This window comes from Rhopalosiphum maidis, chromosome 1 (assembly GCF_003676215.2).
Source record: "Rhopalosiphum maidis isolate BTI-1 chromosome 1, ASM367621v3, whole genome shotgun sequence".
Taxonomy (NCBI): Eukaryota; Metazoa; Arthropoda; class Insecta; order Hemiptera; family Aphididae; genus Rhopalosiphum; species Rhopalosiphum maidis.
Window position 1 is genome coordinate 8,996,844 of NC_040877.1, and position 22,192 is coordinate 9,019,035.

At 24.2% G+C, this 22,192-nt stretch overlaps 1 protein-coding gene across 1 annotated transcript in view; it reads left to right on the forward strand.

Moving 5' to 3' along the window:
* Positions 1 to 22,192, forward strand: part of LOC113548959 (prolyl endopeptidase FAP-like) — a 230,699-nt gene that overhangs the window by 193,611 nt on the left and 14,896 nt on the right. Inside the window, 2 exon segments of the mRNA XM_026950073.1 lie at positions 18,717 to 18,811; positions 20,630 to 20,704. Coding sequence (XP_026805874.1) covers positions 18,717 to 18,811; positions 20,630 to 20,704 — 170 coding nt within the window.

The following is a 22,192-nucleotide window of genomic DNA, read 5'->3' on the forward strand; positions in this document are numbered from 1 at the left end:
AGTTTCAGAACAAAAACAGAGAGATAGGTGACATTCTATAGTAGTAATCCACGACCACCGATTCGGGCCCGGTAATTATATTGTAGTCGTTTTCGCTCTAGAGATGATTTCGTGATAATAGCCGTTCGCCAACTCACCGTGGATGACATCGGTTTCGCATAAAATCATTTTGAACACCTGTAATGACCTGTGAATAACATGCATTTGGTGTATAATAGTCGATAGAGCTCTGTGGCTTTATACGATATTATGACACGTCGCAATTTTAACAGTCATCGAATAATAATACAAATAAAACATGATATGACAATATTGTTATTAATGTATACTTTTTTTTTATAATTAAAATTATTTTAGTTTAGATAGCAATAAAAAAAAAAAATCAAGGTAATTTTTAATAAATAAATTTGATTTAGCACATATGTATAATAAGGTAGTTTTTTTTTCAAAATGTCATATTGATACAACCAATTCCAGATAAACTTTATGAAGTTCATATGTGAAATGGTGACATTTAAAACTGTTTAAGTAAACTTTTTTGGTTAATAATAACTTCACTCCATCTATCCCACCACATAAAAATAAATAAAATAAAATATATAATACACTGATAAACACTTATATTTATCATTTTCTTTTATTAATTTATATTATAACTTACCATTATATAATGATTTAAGATTGATACATTTATTTAAATTAAATCTAATATGTAAGCATTGAAATACTATTTCCATCAACCACTTTACTTATCTTTAACCACAAATACTGATTGTTAATCAGTCAACCTAATAAAATTCTAAACAATTATTCCATAATTTAATAGTTCACCTGAATTTTAAAATATTTATAAAATATTCAATTCATAGTTATACTTTATAATATTATAATTTTTAGATCAATTCATTCAATATAAAACATAATACTATTGTATTCGTATTTATTGAGATATTAAAAAAAAAAAAAAATCTTTAAATTAAATGAATTACGAAAAATTGACCTCTATCTAGGTTCAAAGTTCATATTTATTTCAAACTAACTATTTTATATTTTGTGATAATATTTAAATTGATGATTTATTTAAATTTAGATTGACGGTATATATTCTTAACTTTTTTTTTTAATTTAATAACAAAAAATGCATCTTTTCAAAATGTAAGTAAGTATTTGAAATATTTCCGTTGGTATATTGTTTTAAAAACATGGACTGAAAACAAAGTAAAACTAGTAATTTCCCACCGAATAAAATTATCGTGTCATGAATTATAATAATTTTATTATTTTGACATATTTAATATTCATGCATTTAACTTCTAGGATATCTTAGATTATCTTAGAGCTAATGAACTTTCCCGAAAAATGTAACATTACAAATGAATTGCTGACAGTGCTACCGGATAGCCCAAATATCGTGCCGGAATCGTTCAATAACCTTGCAAAAAGTAACATACTGTTAAAATGCTCACCTTTTAATAAAAAAAAGTGAAATAATCATTAATTATCATCTGAAAAAAATCTTCTTGACATTATCTATATCATATTATCATCAGCTAATGATTTCCGAGAAAGAAAATTACTAAAAAAACTTAATTACCATCAAAAAAAATAATAATAGAAATAATAATTTAAAATTCTTTTTTTTTTTTTAAAAAAATCAGATAAAAAATATATACAATAATGGATACATGACATTTGGGATATAGTTTATAAATATAAATTATAAAAATCTTAATAGTTATATGTTTTTAATTCTATATTCATAAATAATATTTAATTTTATATTTAATTGAAAATCAATTTATAAATATATATATACTTAATATCCACATATCGTGTAAAGTTATAAAAATAATTCAATAATTAAATACGTAAATATATCCATTAATTAGATATGATTATATTATTACACTAAGTTTATCAAAATAAAAGGAAGACAACATTTATTTTACTTTACATACTTAAATTGTTAAATAAATATTAAATAAGAATTCTTATAAATTTTCTAGATTAGTTTTGCAAGATATCTTGATTACTATTTGTATTAAAAAAACTATTGGCTAAAAAGTAAATATATATGAGGAATTAATAATAAAGTTTTGAAGAATAAAATGATTTATAACTTTAGTGAAAGCTAATAAGAAGTAACGATAATTGGTTTTCCTTAGGTCTCGCCAACTTAAACCTCAAAATTAATCCAATGAAACTAAATCCTAATTGAAAATAGGCGATTCTTATAATTGAATGGATCTTTAAATAAAACTTTTATAATAAATTGAATAAAAATATAATATATAAATATATGTAAAATTATTTTATTTTATAATGCAAAATGTCAACTTAATATTATAGTATAATGGCCTAAGTTTAATATATTATATTATAATATCATAAATTAAAATTTGGCTGCTTCTAGGTATGTGTTGTACAATGATATTAGAAAATTAAATTATATTATATGATATATAGATAATTAATGAGGAATAAAATTGAAGGAACTTTCTATTTTTATTTGTTGATTAAAACTCACATTTGTCAGTATATATATATATATATTTATTATTATCTTAGGTATTGTGTTTGTTTAAACTTGAATATAATTCCTTAGAGAAACGGAGACAAATACTAGGTAATATTTCATAAGCAATCGACCTAACTCGACCTTTTTTTTCATATTCGAATATTACATGTAAAAAAAATTAAAGAACGATTATTCACAATTACTTCACCGTTTAATCTATAAAATAAAAAAGTAGTTATATACCATTTTTTTTAACGGAAATAAATTAAAGATTTTTTTTAATATACATATAACATAAATAAGTTTACAAATATAATTTTTTTCCGGTATTTAATATAGTTTAATTATAGATTACCTAATTTTATAACAAAATACTCTTATAAAATATTTCAAACAATTAAAATACAAATTAACCAAATAAACATTGAATAATATCTTAGGAGAAACTAAGTGCCAAATTCTTAATATTATGCCCTTTCCTAATCTTCATTTAATCTGAAAATCTGAATATAAATTATGTGTTTAATATGTATTGCCAATTCGATGCGTGTATTTACATTCATTCACATGAAATATAGGTGTTAAAATAATTTACAATAATGATTAACGAGATGATATATTTAGTATTTATAACATGATCAAAATGTTAAATTAATTAACAGTTTTGGAGATGAGTCTTTTAATAATAATATGTTATTGTACATATAATAATATTATATAGCATTGATAATAAAAATGTGTATTTAGTTACTATTTTCATAAAATATTCTATTACCTAATTAAAATATAGTCATAACATTTAGTAATAAATGTAATAATAATAATTTAATCAATAGTATTAGCTTGTAAATATATTTGTAGTTTGTACATTAAAAGGAAGTCAAACTTATAAGTGATGTCACCGTCTTACAGACATACAATATATAACATTTAAGTTTAGCATAATATATTTTATATTTTTAGCTTCAATATTACAATAATATTACCTTTCATCAAATTTTAATGTTAAACTATTATCTAGAGTCTAGACCATGTCATAGGATTTGATTGATATAATCATCTTAAAGTAAATTATTTAGCTATGTAAAATATTAAAATTTTAAAATGCTCATGGGTAACTCATTTAAAAATTATAATGTTAATAAAAGACGACGAGATGACCTTATTTCTATCTTTAATTTCGATGATAAGTAAATTTACTCCAATATTAAAGCTAAAAACATAAATTGATTGTCCTGAAAAAAAATATTTTATATTATATATTATATTTTACACTGAGACAGCGCTTGCGAATATAGCATCTTCTTAGTTTAATATAGTTAGAATACAAGTATTATAAGACAAGCATAAAGTTATTATCAATTAGTTTTATTTTGTCTTAACTTTTTATTTAATATATTTTAATTTAATTTTTTTATATTTATTTTAAATTTGAAAAAAATGAAACCATAATATTATATTTTATATAAATTAAAAAAAATAATTAATTATTTATTATAATTTAATATTATGTAGCTATGTTTAAAAATTAAAGACTTTAATTAATATTAAAAAAATTAATTTTATGATAATTAAAATTAGTTAGTTTTTTTTTGTATAGCAGTCACGTAATGCAAGCATTTATATTCAAAAAATAAATACATTTTCAAATTATATAAAATACCTAAGCTACTATTTTTTCAATCGTATTCAAACTGAATATGTTTTGTTTAAATTTATTTCTAAAACTTAATTAAAATTGACGTGTTTCTATAGTTATGTTAAAAAACTCTTATTTGAATTAGTTCTCGGTGAATAAATAAAAAAAAAAAATAAGCTAAATCAAAAAATAATAATGAAATTGCATTGCTAATTAATAATTGCTAGGTATAAGTTTATAGCTGAAATTGTAAACTAAATACATTTGAAATTTGGTGGAGAATTGTTTAAGTATAAATTAGTCCGTTTATTTCATATTATTTTAATGATCAAAAGCAATTTTAATAAATTTCAACAGCTATAGTATCTTCACGTTTAGAATACATTAAATATTGTTACTAGAAATGTTATTTTAGTTGATATATATATTTGGAAACAATGATAAACTTCAACTGAGCTTCATTATAAAACTCAGTAATAATTTAAACAATACTATAATTTATTATTGAAGAAGAAAATGGGTAATTTTTATATACGTGTATCGTGTACAGTAAAATATAACAATTATTTATTTTTATAAGAATAAATAATTGAAATATATAAAATATTTCAAACCAAGTATTTTGTAATACATATTTTATACATATATATATGGTTAAAAATAAATATTATCATTGTCAATTAAATAAACTATCCTTTAACTGCTGAATACATGTTTATGTTGACAGGATATAAATTGATAAATTGTATTGAGCGTATATGAAAATAATAAATTATATATATGATACAAAAGTGCATTGAAAACAGTTTACTCACATATAAAATTAAAAATTAAATTTTTTAATATATTTACAATGCGTAGCTAATTAGAATAGTCACATATAAAAGAAAATAGATTAATTCATTTAAAAACAAAAACAGGATATCAACATTGTGATAGGCTCTAAGCCTGTAGCGTTTGTTACTTGCGGACATGAATTCATTGAGATCACTTAGATATACTGTTTATATGTTCAAATTCTGATTTTATTATCTTGAAATTCTCATAATAATGATTTGAACGTTTTTTCACAGAATTATTATAGTGATATTGTAGCTCATAAAAATAAATATCGCGTATTTGTAATTCTTTTATTTATTTATTTTTTTTTTTTTGTACGGTGAACAACGGCCGCAGGCCATTACACAAAAGTAGTTGGTGAACAGAGGACAGTTTGGAAGTGTCTTCGAGATATATTTTTATCATGTCGATATGATGTAAGGATGTGAGTGAATTGCAACTGGCGGTCATGTCATAATAATACAGTTGTGGTGGTTGATATTCTGAGAAACATACCAATTTTTTTTTCGGCTCGTCTTTTACAAAGTAATATGATATTTTGCACGACGACTTGTTGCGTCGCCGAAAACAATTATTTAAGCATAATGTGATATTATCCGGGAAGGCGTCTTGTGCGACGGAGCGCCGGAAACACGTGCACTTTCTCGCACGTACCTACGCGCACGCTTGTGTGCGAGAGTGGACAATTTATGACGTGATCGATCGTCCAAAAGTCCACCGGCTGTTACTACGGCGGTGTTAGTCGGGCGCATTGGAATGGTATAAACACGAAGCGACTGGTCAGAAATATTACGATTTATGTACGCGTGTGTATGTGTGTGTGTTTCGTATTGGCTCTGCAATAATATAACACACACGACGGCGTCACGTTATACGTACATAGGGCACTACGGCCGATATACATCCCGAGTAGATCATTTGTTATTATTTCATATGTGCGTCCTCGCCGAAGTTGGTGTTATAAACTTTCTCACACATACACCTCCGCAGGTTTCGACTTTTAGCTGTGTGTGTGTGTGTACCGTGTCCCTCGCTACACGCACTAAATTTGCCACTGCTTCACCTGGATTAACTGTATTTATAGACACGCAACGTAGTCCATTTTGATAGTCGATGACGTGGACATCGATCGTATGATAATATAATACTATGGTATAATATGCGATTATTAACGTTAGTTAGCGTCGTACAAAAATAAATATGAGTTTATAAAAAATATTATGTATTTGAAACTGATACATTTTCTTAAATTTTGAATTAATTATATTTGTCAAAAATTAACCTTTATCGTCGTACGTATAGTATTCGTTCTCGTTGCTCGTCAGATTATTTATTTCCGTTTAAATAAAAAATGTTTTTTTTTTTTTTTTAAATTAAATCGTATACTTTTTAAAACTTTCTCATGTGTCACGATTATAATACAAATATATAACATTCTTGTTATTGTGTGATACTGATTATATGATAGAATAAATCATATAATATATGACTTATATGAGTGTAGACAATTAATAAAATAATTTATAGCATAATATAAAAAATAAACTGCAGAAAATAATTATCCAATGGACGTCGTAAAAGAAGAATTAAAGTTATGTTTCTACAGTTTCAATATAAAAACAATTACAATTTAACTTTAAAAAAAAGTTGATGAAATAAATCATATTAATCCACGATGAAAAGTTTAAACTTATCCAGGGTTAGTTTTGTTTTTATATATTTGTATTAACTTAAGATAATTATGATTTGACTATATTGACCTATTAAATGTTAAAAAAAAAAATCGATAGTGTGTATTTGTTAATATTTATGAATCTCAAAATATCAAATATGTAATTTTAAAAAGCCTTAAATTATTGTTAATCATAGAATTTAGTTGTCGTACAACATTAACAACCACGCTGTATCCAACAGAGTGAAACAAAGTAATTATAATATTTATAATATTATGTATATGGTAAATTCACAATTAATTTATTTTAAAGACGCTATTGCATATAATAATACTGCTATAGATGTATCAGATCCAATAATATTAATATAGATAACATTGATAATTTTAGATAAAGTAAAAATTATTTAATCTCGAACATTCTAAAGTTGATCATTATTTATAACATTTTTTTGGAAATTAAACAAGCTTTAAGTATATTATGTTTTATGATATTATACCAATCTTTAAAGGAATTATTTTGGGAAACTTTTCTTTTTAGTATCGAATGTACTATGTTTTTTGTTTTAACAAATTATTTGATAAAAATGTGTTTCTGTAACATGTAAAACATTACTTTAGTTTATTAAAACGTAAATAAGTAAAAATGTCTCATGCATTTTTATCGATTTTAATGTGTTAATAGACAAAATGGTCATTAAATTAAATTATTTAGAATTCAAAAAATATGTATTTGCAACTATGTTGAAAAATGTTCTGTATAAGATAAATTGTGAAAATGCACTTAGGTAAATATAAATAATATAACACTTATTGGTATGTTTTTTATTTTATCTTAAGAACTTTATAAAAAAAAATAATAATTTTAAAGCTACTATAGTGTCTTCTTTTTATTCTTATTAATAAAAACATAACATTGTTTTATTAAATAAGTAGTGAATCCATGATCGTAATGATTGTACGTTTTGATGATTTTATAATTTCTGCAGTTATCTATGATAACAATACATTTTTTTATTTGATTTCAATGATAATTGGTTGAAAAAAAAAGAACACAATTCAACAAATATTTATAAAAAAAAAGGTTGTTTTAAATAGGTCGATCAAATTATAAAACAATTAACAGCTTTATCGTTCGGTTTAACATTTACACATAAAATCGTTATTATTCATATTACAGTCTACATATTTTTTACATATCATATTATATTCTATCTTCTATAAGACTTGAAATATAAAACTGTGATATATTATATCCCCTGACCCAGAAATACCGATTGTATTCAATGCAACATCTATGTTTACAATATTAAACGCGGTTTTTGTTTTTGTTTTTTTTTTTTAGTATTATTTATAATATCTAATATGATAAAAATATGATAATATATCTGTCAATACTTTTTGAGCAGTTTCTATATTATGAGTATGAGATACTTTCAAATGTGATATATAATTAATATTAACATTACCAAGACTGTTACTGTATGTTATGAGGTATATGTTGGAGTTGATATTCATCGTTCATTATTTTAATATGATACCTGTAAACTGTAAAGCAATGACGTGAGTTCAAAAGTTTTAAATTTCATTAGAAATTAATCTACACTATATTGTTTGTTTTCAAGTTCAAATCATAAAAAAAATATGATAGCCAAGAAAAATATTTTCATGGTCATGTATATAAATATTTCACATTTAAACACTTTTCCTCCCACTGTAATTTTTTTTATTTCGAATAGTTTCTATGTGTAATAAAAATATCTTTTAATTTTTAATTGAATAATAATACAACGTTAATGAAAGCGTTGTATGTACCAATATATTTTCAATCAAAATAACATCAAACAGTCAAAACAATTAAATTTAATTGCATTTCATGTGATATGTATTTATGCAAATATAATATCGAAATATACGTATATTTATATTTGCATAAAAAATAATTTATGGAGGTATAAATTAATATATTTATATAAAAATAAATATTTAATAATTTTCAAAATATTATTCATAGTTCTTGACCACAAATATATAATTTTCGTACTGAAAGGAACAATATACTTATGACAAAATAAATAACAGATAGTCGATGGAATATTTTAAATCGTTTATTCTATTCAAATAATATTATAATATTTTGCTTTTTATAAATGATGTCAATGAAATATAATTGTATTGTTATTTTTAACTTTAGTCAATAAATTAAGTAAAATAAAAAATTTATTTTTGGAAGAAAAAGAACAGTAATAAAATTACCCAATCCTTTGACGACACCACATTTAAATAAAAAGTAAAAATTATATATATAATTATTTTTATAAACCGAACTCTTCCATAGAAAAACATTATACATTTTTGAGGGAAATAATAATATAACATAGCTTTTTTCAAATAATAAACCATTACCACGGTTACTCTATAATAATATTTTCGAAAAGTGTATTTTCTGTGTTTGTATTTATGTCGATATTTCTCCGGCAACATTTAAACTTGAAAGTTAAATCTTTTTTCTTACTTAAACTTTATATTGGACCACTATTTCTAAACTTATTTTTCGTTTGTAGATATTGTGATAAATTATAATTACATGTACTTTTGTCACCGTTTATTATTTTATATGCAATAACCAAATTATTTAAGTTGTTATTGTAATACATTGAAATCTAGTTTTTATTTTAGGAAACATATTTCTTTATTTTTAATGACAGTATGAAATGTATTTTATTTTGTTCAAAAAAAGATAAATTCGATAAAATACATGTATTATGTCTGTAAATCGTTCATTAAAAAAGCTTAACAATACACTCCTTGTAAATTGAGGATTATTACAGTCAGGTTTTTTTTCATAGATTAGTAGTTAAAATAAAATACAGTTTTATAAACTGATATTAATAAATTGATTTTTCTGTATTTTTTTCAATTGTATGTGACTTGCAAAGATCCACAAATTTTATTTTTGTCTATGAATTAACGCTATTTTAGAATATTGTGTTAAATTATAAAAAAACCAATACAAATATATATTTTAAAATATTTTGTCTTTTTTACTCTGATGGCTGAACATAATCAAATCATACAGAATAAAATAATCGCATTTATTTAATTTATTTGTACGATATTATGTGTACTCGTATTCGAAAAAAAAACTACATGTGAAAATACTATTATGGAAAATTAATGTATTATTTATGTATAGGTATACAATGTACATTATCAAATTTTTAATATCATATTAAATTAATGTTTTTTTTTTTCATATCATTAATATATTACCTCTTTAAGAAAATTAACCAAATTAAATTCTAATCATAGTAGGTATATTTTTCAGTTTAGTATTATTATTATCATTTTCATTCGTAAACCAAATTGGTATATTAGTGATTCGTACTTTTACATTGTATATTGTTGTTGTGCAGTTGAGCTAATTTCTTTCTTTATTTTTCTTTTGTAAGATAAAATATTAAATGTGTAAATATACCTGAATAATATCATAATTTATAAGTTTTATTTTTATCAGTGCTATCACGCCATTCAAAAGCTTCAATATTACGATATTATGTTTATTGTATGCTTTTATGTTGAGCAATTAATCATGAATGGTAGACGGAAATCGTTATTTATTGGCTGGCTTTTTATTCTTGGAAATCAGTTTTTATGTATCTAAGTTTTTGGTTTTTATTTTATCCATGTAAAAGATTCACAATGTTACATAGTTGGAACTAAACCGTTATTATTTTTTACTCATTATATAAATTGTTTCATGTTTTGAAATGATATAAAATTCAATCAGTTTTGCATTGGTTTGTTATTAATTTTCAAAGAATTTTTTCAAACATCAGTAAAATAGTATTAAAATAAGTCATATTATAAAGATCATAAATTAAAACATTTATCTTGTAGGAACTAAATATAGACATTTTAGTTTCTAATACTTAATTATAATTATTACAAACATTTTTTGTGCGTTCACAATAAATATTATTTGATTACCCAAATATCGTTTCTTATTTATATTATATCCTCATATTATAATGTTTATAAATAACTTGTTTATTTTTTTTATAATATTTTATTAACATAGTATGATTTATATTTAATTTAAATAACTACTAAATGTATTATAAATCAAAATATAGTGTTTTATATTTTATTCTTTTAGTATACTGTAAATCATCGTTATGGTAATACATGTTGTAAACTTCTCAGGTCGATATTTTTTTGAACTGATAATATTAAGGATTTAGTGAGATAAAACTATTTCCAACAAAAGGGCATTTTTGGTATTTTTTTCAACATTCTAACCTATTTAAATCTAATAATAATATATTTTATATTCATATATTGTGTATAATTACATTTCATAAAAAAAATAAACATTTTCATAGTAGTAGCGATAAAAATAAACAAACTATTTATATTTAAAAGCTCTATCTTTACATTAACATCTTAATGGAAGAATTTAAGTTTCAATAATGCTGGGCAGAATATAGTCTAAACGTTTGTCAGACTTCTCTGAAGAAAGACACTTATTCACTTTTTTTTAAAAAAGGTTATATATTATTTTTTTGAACTAAAAAAAATAAATGATAAATGATCGCATTCACAATACAATAATTATTAACGATGCTCGGTTATAACCACACCTTTCAAGATTTCGTCAATATTGTTTACTGATCGTTGGTATTTTTATCTTTACGCTTGAGGAAAAGTTTATAAATCTAAAAATGATATCTTCATAGAACCATCCCGAAGTTATACACATTCGTAGATTGAAATGAATAAAAATATATTTGCAGTACTTACTTTTTGATTTTCAATTTAAATGTAAATAAATCGTTTTATATTTTGTTACACCCTTTTTTTAACATATTACAATGATAATGCAACAATAATGTATGCCATTGCTGTTATATTGTAATTAAATTAATATCAACTATAAAAGTTATTTGTTTATATAATTCTACTTGACATTTTATTTTCAACCAACGTGTTAAGTACGTTGTACTTTAATTTTAAATTATTAGCTTCAAAATATGTATACTGACATTTAACCTACGTCAGTTAATTTGTAGCAGTAGACAAAAAACGTCCATTACTATAATCAAGACAAATACAATGTGTGATGCCAAAATTATTCGGTACCTATACATGAGCTCAAAAATGAATTTGTTATAAGTACAACAGTGTATGTATTGTGGAATTTGTTCTGTAAAAAGTAATTAAATAAATAATACATCATGCATGAGTAAAAGCGTAGGTTATATACAATTTTCATTTAAATTACTCACTTAAATTAAAGTTATTTTTATTCATAGTTTACTAGTTATTATATTTTTTCACCTTAAAATAACATTTGGATTCTATGCAGAGGAAATTGGTACAATGATTTGGATAAAAAAAAAAAAAAATGTTGTACTAATATATTTATACACTTTAACATTATCTATCGATGAATACAAATTTGAATTTAGTTAGAATATTGAAAAATTGTAATTTATTGTTATTAAATATTAAAGTAAAATAGTAGAATAAGTAGTAAGTCTATAGTGAATATTGTTAAGTAATGAAAGCTTAAACAATGATTATGTGAATAGGTATTGAATATAATTGAATTAACCTTGCAGTGTCATATACAATTATTAAATAATGTTGTTAAAATAATATGATTATAAATTAGGTGTTATACTGATATTTTGACGCATGGAATTTATTACGATACTGAAAAAATTACAATAATCCTCACAAACATAATATAATAATAATTTATTACGGTAAAATAGGAAAAATTATGGTTTAATTATTTAAGAAAGCTCTTTATTTTCTCTTAAAAAACTTACTTTTTTAAAAAAAATATGCTTATTAAAATTTCACATTGAATGTAGAATGTATTATTATGTTGTTGATTCATTATATGAAAATTATGTTCTAAATAGAAAATAGATTGTATCACAAGTCACGACAGTCGATGAAAGGTTCAAGTTCGGTTTACTTTTTTTGTTCTTTAATGTGATTTTCTTATTTTTTTTTTTTTTTTTGATTAATGTATTGATTATATTTAATTATGTACGCGTCAATACGTTTTATCAAGATTAACTATATGAGTTTTTATTGGTTTTAATAAATTTGTGTAGTATTTTATTATTTGTATAAGTAGTAGATACTTACTACTTAGAACAAAAAGTAATATAATGTGCTAATAATTATAACACACAATGAGTGCTAACATATAATATATTTTTTTATTGTGAATTTTGGTGGAAATTTAATCATCTCTGATCCATAGTGGCTATTATTTATAGATATTTTACTTATTTTCATTAATAAATACTTAAAATATACTTACGAACTCTTAACGAATCTTTAATCATCGATACATATTCGATGGAAACATATTAATTTTTATGTTATTTAAGAAGTTGTTCGGGAATCGAATCTGAAACTCTATTAATAATGCAGAACCTCTTTTGTACCTTTATTATAGATAGGACGTAGCTATAATACCAGGTAGTAGGTAGTGCAGAACACAATAAGCTGGTTTTGGCATCGAACTACTATCATAATTATGTGATTATAAAAATCCTTTTTTTGCAACATCAACGCCTCGTTAAGTCAAATCTTTATGCGTCAAACGTCAGCGGTATCGATGAAACTGAAAATTAATTTTGCGCTCCATCGAACTACGATGATCGATTCGATGTTGTGAAAATATCTGTTATTATTCATCGTACATAGTTGTATTATATAAGTACATAATAAATCGTTATAACTCCATTATTATATTAATAATATGTTTACAACGCTTATTTCTGATACTAACATATAAATGTCGTGTTAACATTGTTATAGCGATATTATATTCGTTATTATCTAAATTTATTATTATCGAGAAATTTACATTATTTGATAGATCGTAAATATTATAATTTCAAATTTAAATTTTTAAATATTTATCCTAGGTATTAACAGTCAATGTTTAATAATATAATTTAAAAGTTTTTATTAAATAGACCATACTATATAAATGCCAAAATTAAATGACAAGCCCACACCCGCCCATCCATGCAATCGTGTCATAAATATTTTATAGCATAATCAATACAGTTTGACATATTTCTCATAGTAGTACAATATATTTAAAATGCTAAAATATATGGATTTCTTTTGAATACACATTGAAAGCAACAACTTTTAGGTCTAAATTATGAAACGTTTTCTTGGAAAAAAATTTACTAATACTATGCTCTGTTTGTATTTATGACAATATTATTTTAATCATATAATGAAACAGTTTTTCGACGAAGTTTTTAGTAAAAATATCAAATTTAATGTCGCTCTAGGGAATATTTCTCATGGTTGTTTGCAGTAGACTGTAAAATAGTTTATAAAACTTAAGCCATCATATTTGACTCATCTCAATGTAAACTTTGATTGCAAGCTTTTAAAAGATAGTATATTTTTACAGAAAAACATTTCATTACAAGAATTTTAAAGTTCGCCTAATTATAAAAGATTCAGTAACATGTGCCACTATTCTCTTACCATATAATATAATATATACATCATATTTTCGTGAACTTTAAGTTTAAAATTCAAACAAATATATAGTACTCAAACCACAATATTCATAATAATAATAATAATAATAATAAAAATATATAAATTATTCAACAACGCTCGGTGCACATGGTGTAAATTGTATGTTATTAGGTTTAAATATTATAAATTATATTAAAATCCGTATAACTGTGTTGCATAAGATGCACGTTTAAAGTTTATTTTTTTTCTATTCACACATTTAAGTCATGTTTAAAATTTAGCCAGCCAAATAATGTAATCATATTTTTTTTAAATTAAATATAATTAAATATTGCAAAATCCACGGGTATATTTATTTATTAAAATAAGCACAAGTTATATTTAAAGTGCAAAATATAATTAATTTAAGTTCACTAATTTCATAAAGACGAAGGATTTGTTTGAAGTAATAATTTATTGATGGATTTTTATTGTACAAAACAGTGGAAGTTTGATGATCAGAAAGTCACGGTGTTTAGATAATTTGAACTAATATTATGACTCAACATATTTTGATTTTACGAGACTTGTTAAAATAATGTAAGAATGTGTACAAAAGAATTTCAAACAATAGATTTGAATAAATTAAGGAATTTAAGACGTGAGATTTTATTGTGCATTATTGGAATGTAATTTAATTTTATGATTGGTAACCTTCATTTTATATTTCCATAGCTGACAACATGGTGTTGTCAAATTTTAAATGGCTGGCTGTTGATAATTGTGTTCATGATTGATTTTAAAGTTGGATGAAGATGGTTCTTAAAGTTTTTAGGTATAGACCGTCGGTATGTTTTTGCTTTGTATTTTATTTTTGACAGTGTGTGGTAAACTATAATTGATTATTTTCAAAATGAGGATAGACGATTTTCTCCACATTCGACATACAATATAGGAAGATATAAATAATAGGTTTGGGCGTAGGTTTGGTAATTTTGACATTATGGCAATTGTCGAATTTTATAAGGTTCTACAAATTATATTTTATGTCTAAAAGGAAAGTAATGGAAAATATATCATAACGCTTCTACTACGATCGATATCAACAACGAATACATCAGGTACCTAGGTATGGGTTTGTTTGCTTGTATTTGATATTCGAAACATTTCTCATTCTCTGACATTTTTATTCTAACGCTGATGTAAAATAAGCTTCTGAGACGGATGAAGGTTACTGCCAACAACCCTCGGAAGCTTATCAGATTTTAGTTGATAACCTAAAGCGGAACTCGTTCACACAAATGCCCGTTTCGCTCAAATTTAGTTATAATGTGATTCCCGTTTCGACCAGATTAGCTTACATTACATTTAAATTAAGTAAGTAAAAGATTGTTTTAGTACAATTATTAATTTTCATGTTTTTGGTAAAGTCGATAAATAGATATTTTATAATACATACATTATTATAACATACTTATAATAGAGTATAATTTAGTTGTTACTTAAGTAATACACCACGTGGAAGCGATACTTTATTCTTAAAAACATTTTTTTTTAAATTTAGATTTAGTTCTCATTAATTTATTAAACATTTATTAAATAAAATACTGTGATTTAGCTTATATATATATTGAAATACATAATTACAATACAATTTAATCAAATTTAATGAACAATAAAATAAAATAAATTACATTGTACATTTTAAAACAAATATTTAATATTTTAAAATTATATTATATATCCAGTGAATTTAGAAATATATTAGACTGTGACAGAAATATATTAACGTAGGAATAATTATTTGTTGGTAAATATTTATTTTAGCTCAAATTTTTAAGAAATATTTATTATATAAGTCGAAACTGGCAATAAAAAATAATATTTTTTATCTTTGACGAATTTCAGTCTGTATTACTTAACAGCATACTTGAATATAAGAATATGATATTTTTACATTCTAGGTAAATTAATAGCTCAAAAAAAAAAAAAAAAAAATACAAGGTAACTTGAAATTAAATTTGTTCAAAATGTTCAAGCTAAAATATTCACATTTATTTAATTCTCTAAATCTTATGATTTTTTTGTAGTTTATACAATTTACTTGTATAGTTATATCAATCTCCAAATAAGAAATCATTTTTGCTTTAGCCTTAAAGCTATAATTTATTTTTTTTTCTTATTAAAAAGAATAACCCTCGGCAACATGGCCATTGGGATAATATACATTTTTTTTTTTAAAGGTGTTACATAATAAAAAAGCTTAAATAATAATACATGTCTAAATTATATGAGAAATTATAATGATATGTATAAAGAAAGTTAAATAAGTTTATCCAATCCTGTTTCTTGGAGAAATACGAATATGTCCGGTGATTGGAGAACTGGCCCCAGTATGTCGTATAAGTCGCTGGATAGGTGGTTCCGATTTCTTGCGTCGAGGTATGTAAGACATTCCGTGAGAATATGTCTTACGGTTAATTTGGTCCCGCATGTCTTACACACGGGAGGCTCATCTCGGGACATTAGGTAACCATGTGTTATTCTAGTGTGGCCTATTCTTAGTCTGTTGATGATAGTTTCCTTTTTCCTATCAGGAAAAGAGTTAGGCCAGTGAAGAACGGTTGATTTAATTTCATTCAGTTTTGTTTATTGTTTTGCCAAGCTTGTATTGATATGTGTTTTATCGATTTTATAGTATCTTGCAAAGTGATAAGCGGAGTGATTATAATTTATTGTAACAGTATTTAAACTCATATCTCTTTTATCTTATAAAAGAAACCATCGGTATGTTCGATTTTATTAACATTCATATTGATGAAAGAATATAGTTAAAAACTTAAAAATAATAATAACTAAATCAATAGGTTTTATCGAATTAAAAATTGCTATTAAATAACCAATAAATAAATAAACATTCTACAGTGCCTAAATTATCTTTCTTGTGGTTATGTCAGTTTGTGTATATAACATCTTTGTTATGAGCTACAATACACATCATAATATTTTTGTAAAACCTATGTAAATATCAAAAATAATGGTGGGCTTAAAAAATAAACATTATATTTGTGCTTAATTTCTTAACGTTAAACTATATTAGACTAAAAATTAATAAAATAAAGTATTATTTTTCTAAAAATGTAGTAGATTACGACTTATAAATGATTTTTCTAAAGGTTCTATATTTCTATAATATTAAATTGTAATTGAAATAATTATTCGGTTTATTGTGTTTATAAAATATATTAATACAAGATAACAAAATTATTTTAATTGACAAAAATATTATAGGTTAGGTAATTAATATAGCAAACATACTGTTCTTCAAGACTATATCAATTTTTATAAAATCATAAAATAAAATTGACTAAATCCTAACTAGGAATATAAGTACAATAAGTACATGTATTAGTATTTAATATTTATCGTGAAAGTATTTGTCTGGAATAATTTATGAATGGTACTAAACAAGAATATTATTGTTTTGGAATAATATTTTATAAAAATCGTAAAAATAAATGACAAATTTCATCAGTAAAATCAATTTCCTGATATATAATCAGTTAGTAATATTTGAAATTAGGACAATATTATTCAGAAATAAAAAAATTAGAACCAATATTAAATAGGAATCTTATTTTACGGTAAAATAAATTTTCTATTTGTTATCAGTTCCAAAAAAATATGGTCCCGTAAATTAGTGTCCCACATTATTAATTTTGAATATTAATATTTCTATTAAATATTTTTACTGATTTTTACGAACCTGAGTCATAATGACCTAATAATAATAGTATTCTGGATAGATAAAATTCCTGAGATTTATTTTACTGTAAGTTGTCATCTGCCATATAGTTCTATTAAATACTAACTTGAAGGAAATGTTATTCCTAAATTATATCATTTATATGCTTATCTGTTCCTATCGAATAATTTCCTAATTTATATGATATCCTATATAAATAAAGGTACAAATGACACGCCATTTAGTTTAGGGGACAATACAAATATTATTTATGATTTATTATTGACGAAAGTTAAAATTTCATTTATCTCCCATTTAACAATAATTACAAAGTGTCTAAAAGATAAATATAATATAATGCATTTTATGCTTTTGTTAAAAATGATGAAAAGCTTCAAATGATTGCTTCGAATCAATCTGCTTTAATTTTCTGTTAGATTTTATACACGATACAGTTTTGAAATAATATAACCGACGTAGTATGTAATTCGACCACTAATAGAAGTTGTTTTATTGATTTGGTGAAATCGTTTTCGCTCTAATTTACAGGGATTTATATCAAATATGTGTCTGGTGGGGGGGGGAAAGTAGAAAAAAATAACAAATCTCACTTAAGATTAATCTACGTTCACGTATCAAAAGACCACACTTGTATACATTTTTTGTATTTTCCTACTTCGGGTCTCGAGTAGTTTCTATCATCAAATCGGAAATAAAACAATTTTCTTTTACAAACACTGTATGTTAGCGTAGAATAATATTGTCATGTTTTTGTGTTTATTTGCAGGCGTGGAGTTGGTGGTTCGAGACGCACAAGGTGGCGTCAGCGTATACAATGTCGAAACAAACAAACACAGGGTACTCCTCACGAGTTCGTCTTTTGTAAGTGCCAATTTACTGGTATCAACCAAGCATACGGTTTTCGCTGATTGACGTCAGATTCACAAAGCAATAAGTTTTTTTTTTTTCATACGGAATTGCATTTCCCCGTTCTGGCGTAGTTTGTTTTTAAAGAGAAGAGGGGGGAAATAACAGCAGTCGACGGATCGATGGACCAGACATCTATCGAAAGACCAATTGATTCGAACGGCTTTTAAATAATCCCCAAGCGATTAACTGGATTTAATCTCTATAATATGAAACGAAAACCAGACGACATGTATACATATCTGCCGTATATAAATCATTTGTATTTTGTGTTATAGATTGTTTTTGATGATATTGAGCAATTAAAACAATAACATTTAAATCCCACACGAGCCGTTGCTTACTTTATGCAAAGCAATTTCATATAGCATGGTGATATAAAATAGTTTATATGACGTATTTAAGTGAAAACGATTTTGTACTTAAACACAGTGGAGAATAAACGACAACGATAATTTTTTTAAATGTAGTGAGAAAATGAAACTAGGTTGTTTCGGCTTTTCAGCAAATTCGTATAACGGGTTTTTTTTTTTTTTTTCATTAAATTGTTATTATTATTATTATTTTTTGTAGAGAACCCTCATTTTATTATTATTAAAATGAAAAACTCTTAAAAACCACGCTTCTATTATACTTTAAATATCTAGAAAACTGACCAGTTTTTTCAATCCGTTAAAATGATACAGCCCCATTGAAGATTTATATCTCTCAACAGTTTTACTTAAATTTATATTATACACCAATAATTTAATAAATATTCTAACGTGCATATTTTTCACCAAATTATTATAAGTTACATTGTAATATCCATCTTATCGTTAAAAATACTTAATTAATTAAAAAAAAAAAAAAACAATATAATGAAAAATCTTAAGTAATAACTTAACTAATAATGAATAAAGTATTTAATAAACATCAACGAGATCAATAAATTATAGAAATAACAATACTATTAATACGTTATTAATGTATTTTTTTTTTTCTATTGTCCGATCATAAATATTTAATTTTTACTAAAATGAACTACATTTTTAATGACAAATAAAATATATTTATTGTAATACTTTATGTCGTATTATAAATAATGATTCTTTTATCAGTGAACCTTATTATTTAAAAAATAAATAAAGAACATTTTTTTAAATATTTTAGTCATAACTGAGCACCATAAAAAAAAAAAATCAAAAAAATACATTTGTAAATCTGTAATAATGAATTTTATTATTTTATTTATTAAGCAGAACATTTAATTGGAAATTTTAATACATAAAAACCTAATTTTGGATTAGGCATAACTGCTAATTATTATTAATTAAAAGTATTTTAATGATAGATGAACGGAATAACGGAATCAACATTTTCGTTGGTACATTAGTTCTCACTCCACTCATCTAAACGTTAAACACTTATAATTCATAAACTAATCACCCAAGATCCTCAAATATTTATCACAGTACCCCCAACAATATTCTGCTTTGGAAATAAAAATGAAAAATTTATATTTTCATTAAAAAACATAAGACATTTTTACAGAAAAAAAATAGTAAAAATAAAATGATTGTTTTGTATATTAACTACTTAAATGTATGTAAATATCATTGTTTTTTTTTCAAAAAGTTTAATTGTTTTTTAAATAATGATTTTTTTTTTTTTTTGATACAAAAATTAACCAGCGTCTGATGTAATACAATATATTGTACCAATGCGTTATATGAAATAATAACTATATGATAAAATGACCGATGTTTTTTTTCAATTTTTGTGTTTTTCTAGAAACGAGTGAACGCGAATGAATTTCAAACGTCAAGCGATCAAAATTACGTGCTGCTGGTATCGGACGAGAAAAAAGTAAGTGAATCGCAGAACGCATATTGGCATACAAACGTCGCACATGTCACGTTGATATAATATTATTATTTTTTTTTGGTAATAATTTACGTTGTGATGCGTATAAAATATTATAATTTATAACAATATTACTCGTGTATAATAATATCATAAATTATAATGCGTATGTGATATTATGTGAGTATGATTTTGTCTCGGTATACTTTACAGTTGGTTTACAGTGAAATCCGTAGTAAAAAATGATTAAGGCAACTGGCGATGTCCATAATAATGTGCGAATATGGGTGGTGGCCGAGTTTGATTTACGAATATGGTCGAGATAACGTTGCCGGTCGACTGGTCGAATATTTCTGCAAATATATAGGGTTTTCGACACCGTCGTTGTTCCATCGCGTGTTTTAGCCTATTTGTCACGGTAACCGAACCGAGATATTGCCACTTACCTTTTTTTTTTTATTTATACCTCGAAAAATCACTCTCTCTCTCTCTCTCTCTCTCTCTATCACTCTTTCCCTCTCTTTTTCTATTTTTCCGCGAGTTTCTCCGTCGTTCCTCTTGATACCTCTCCCTTCTCTCTTCATATCCAAACACACTCAACTTCGAACTCTGAATATACCAAATGAACTGTAAAAACAAAAGTTTTTGTCTGCCGCATACCGTACCGGTATCATTAGTTATCGTTTTCTGAACGATTTAACCCGCACTCGTCGGCTGATGGGTTCCATTCGTAATCGTACGAACTTCGTTAGCAAGATACACACACACACACACACATACACACACACACGTAGTGTATATATATATATATATATACGTAGTGTATATAATATAATTTATAGGATATTGTATCACAGATCTATAGAGAAAGCTTTATATCGTCGAAGGGTACGATGCGCATAAAGGCGAAAACATTTTTTTTTCCATTTCCCTTTTAGAAATATTCGTTCGTCTCTTGACCGCTGTCCGACGAACTTTCGGGTACCAATTTCCTGAAAGCATTGTACATTTCGAGGAATGAGAAACCTCATAACTCGAGTACGCGTGAATGATTTTTTTTTTTTGTATTTAAGTTTCTAGTTAAAAATAATAATAAAAAATAACTAGTACATAGATACGAATATATTCAAAAAAAAAAAAAAATTAAAATTAATGTACTAAATATTTCAAGTTATACTCACCATTGACGTATAATAGTATGCACGATGCGAATATCAACTATAATAACTTAAATCAGGTGTTTATTTAAAGACTATTTGTGTTTAAGAAAATGAATGTAAAACTTAAACACTGATTCGATTTTAAAGTTTAGTTTTTACTTTAAAATTAAAATAATTAATTTTTGTATGACATTAAAGTTATGTTTTAACTATTGAGGCTTAACATTTTTCATCAATGAAACGTAGTATTCAATATAATTATTATATTCTGCATGTGTATGAAAAGTCTACATTTAAACCATTTTGAAAAGAATATATTTCTAAGGTAGAA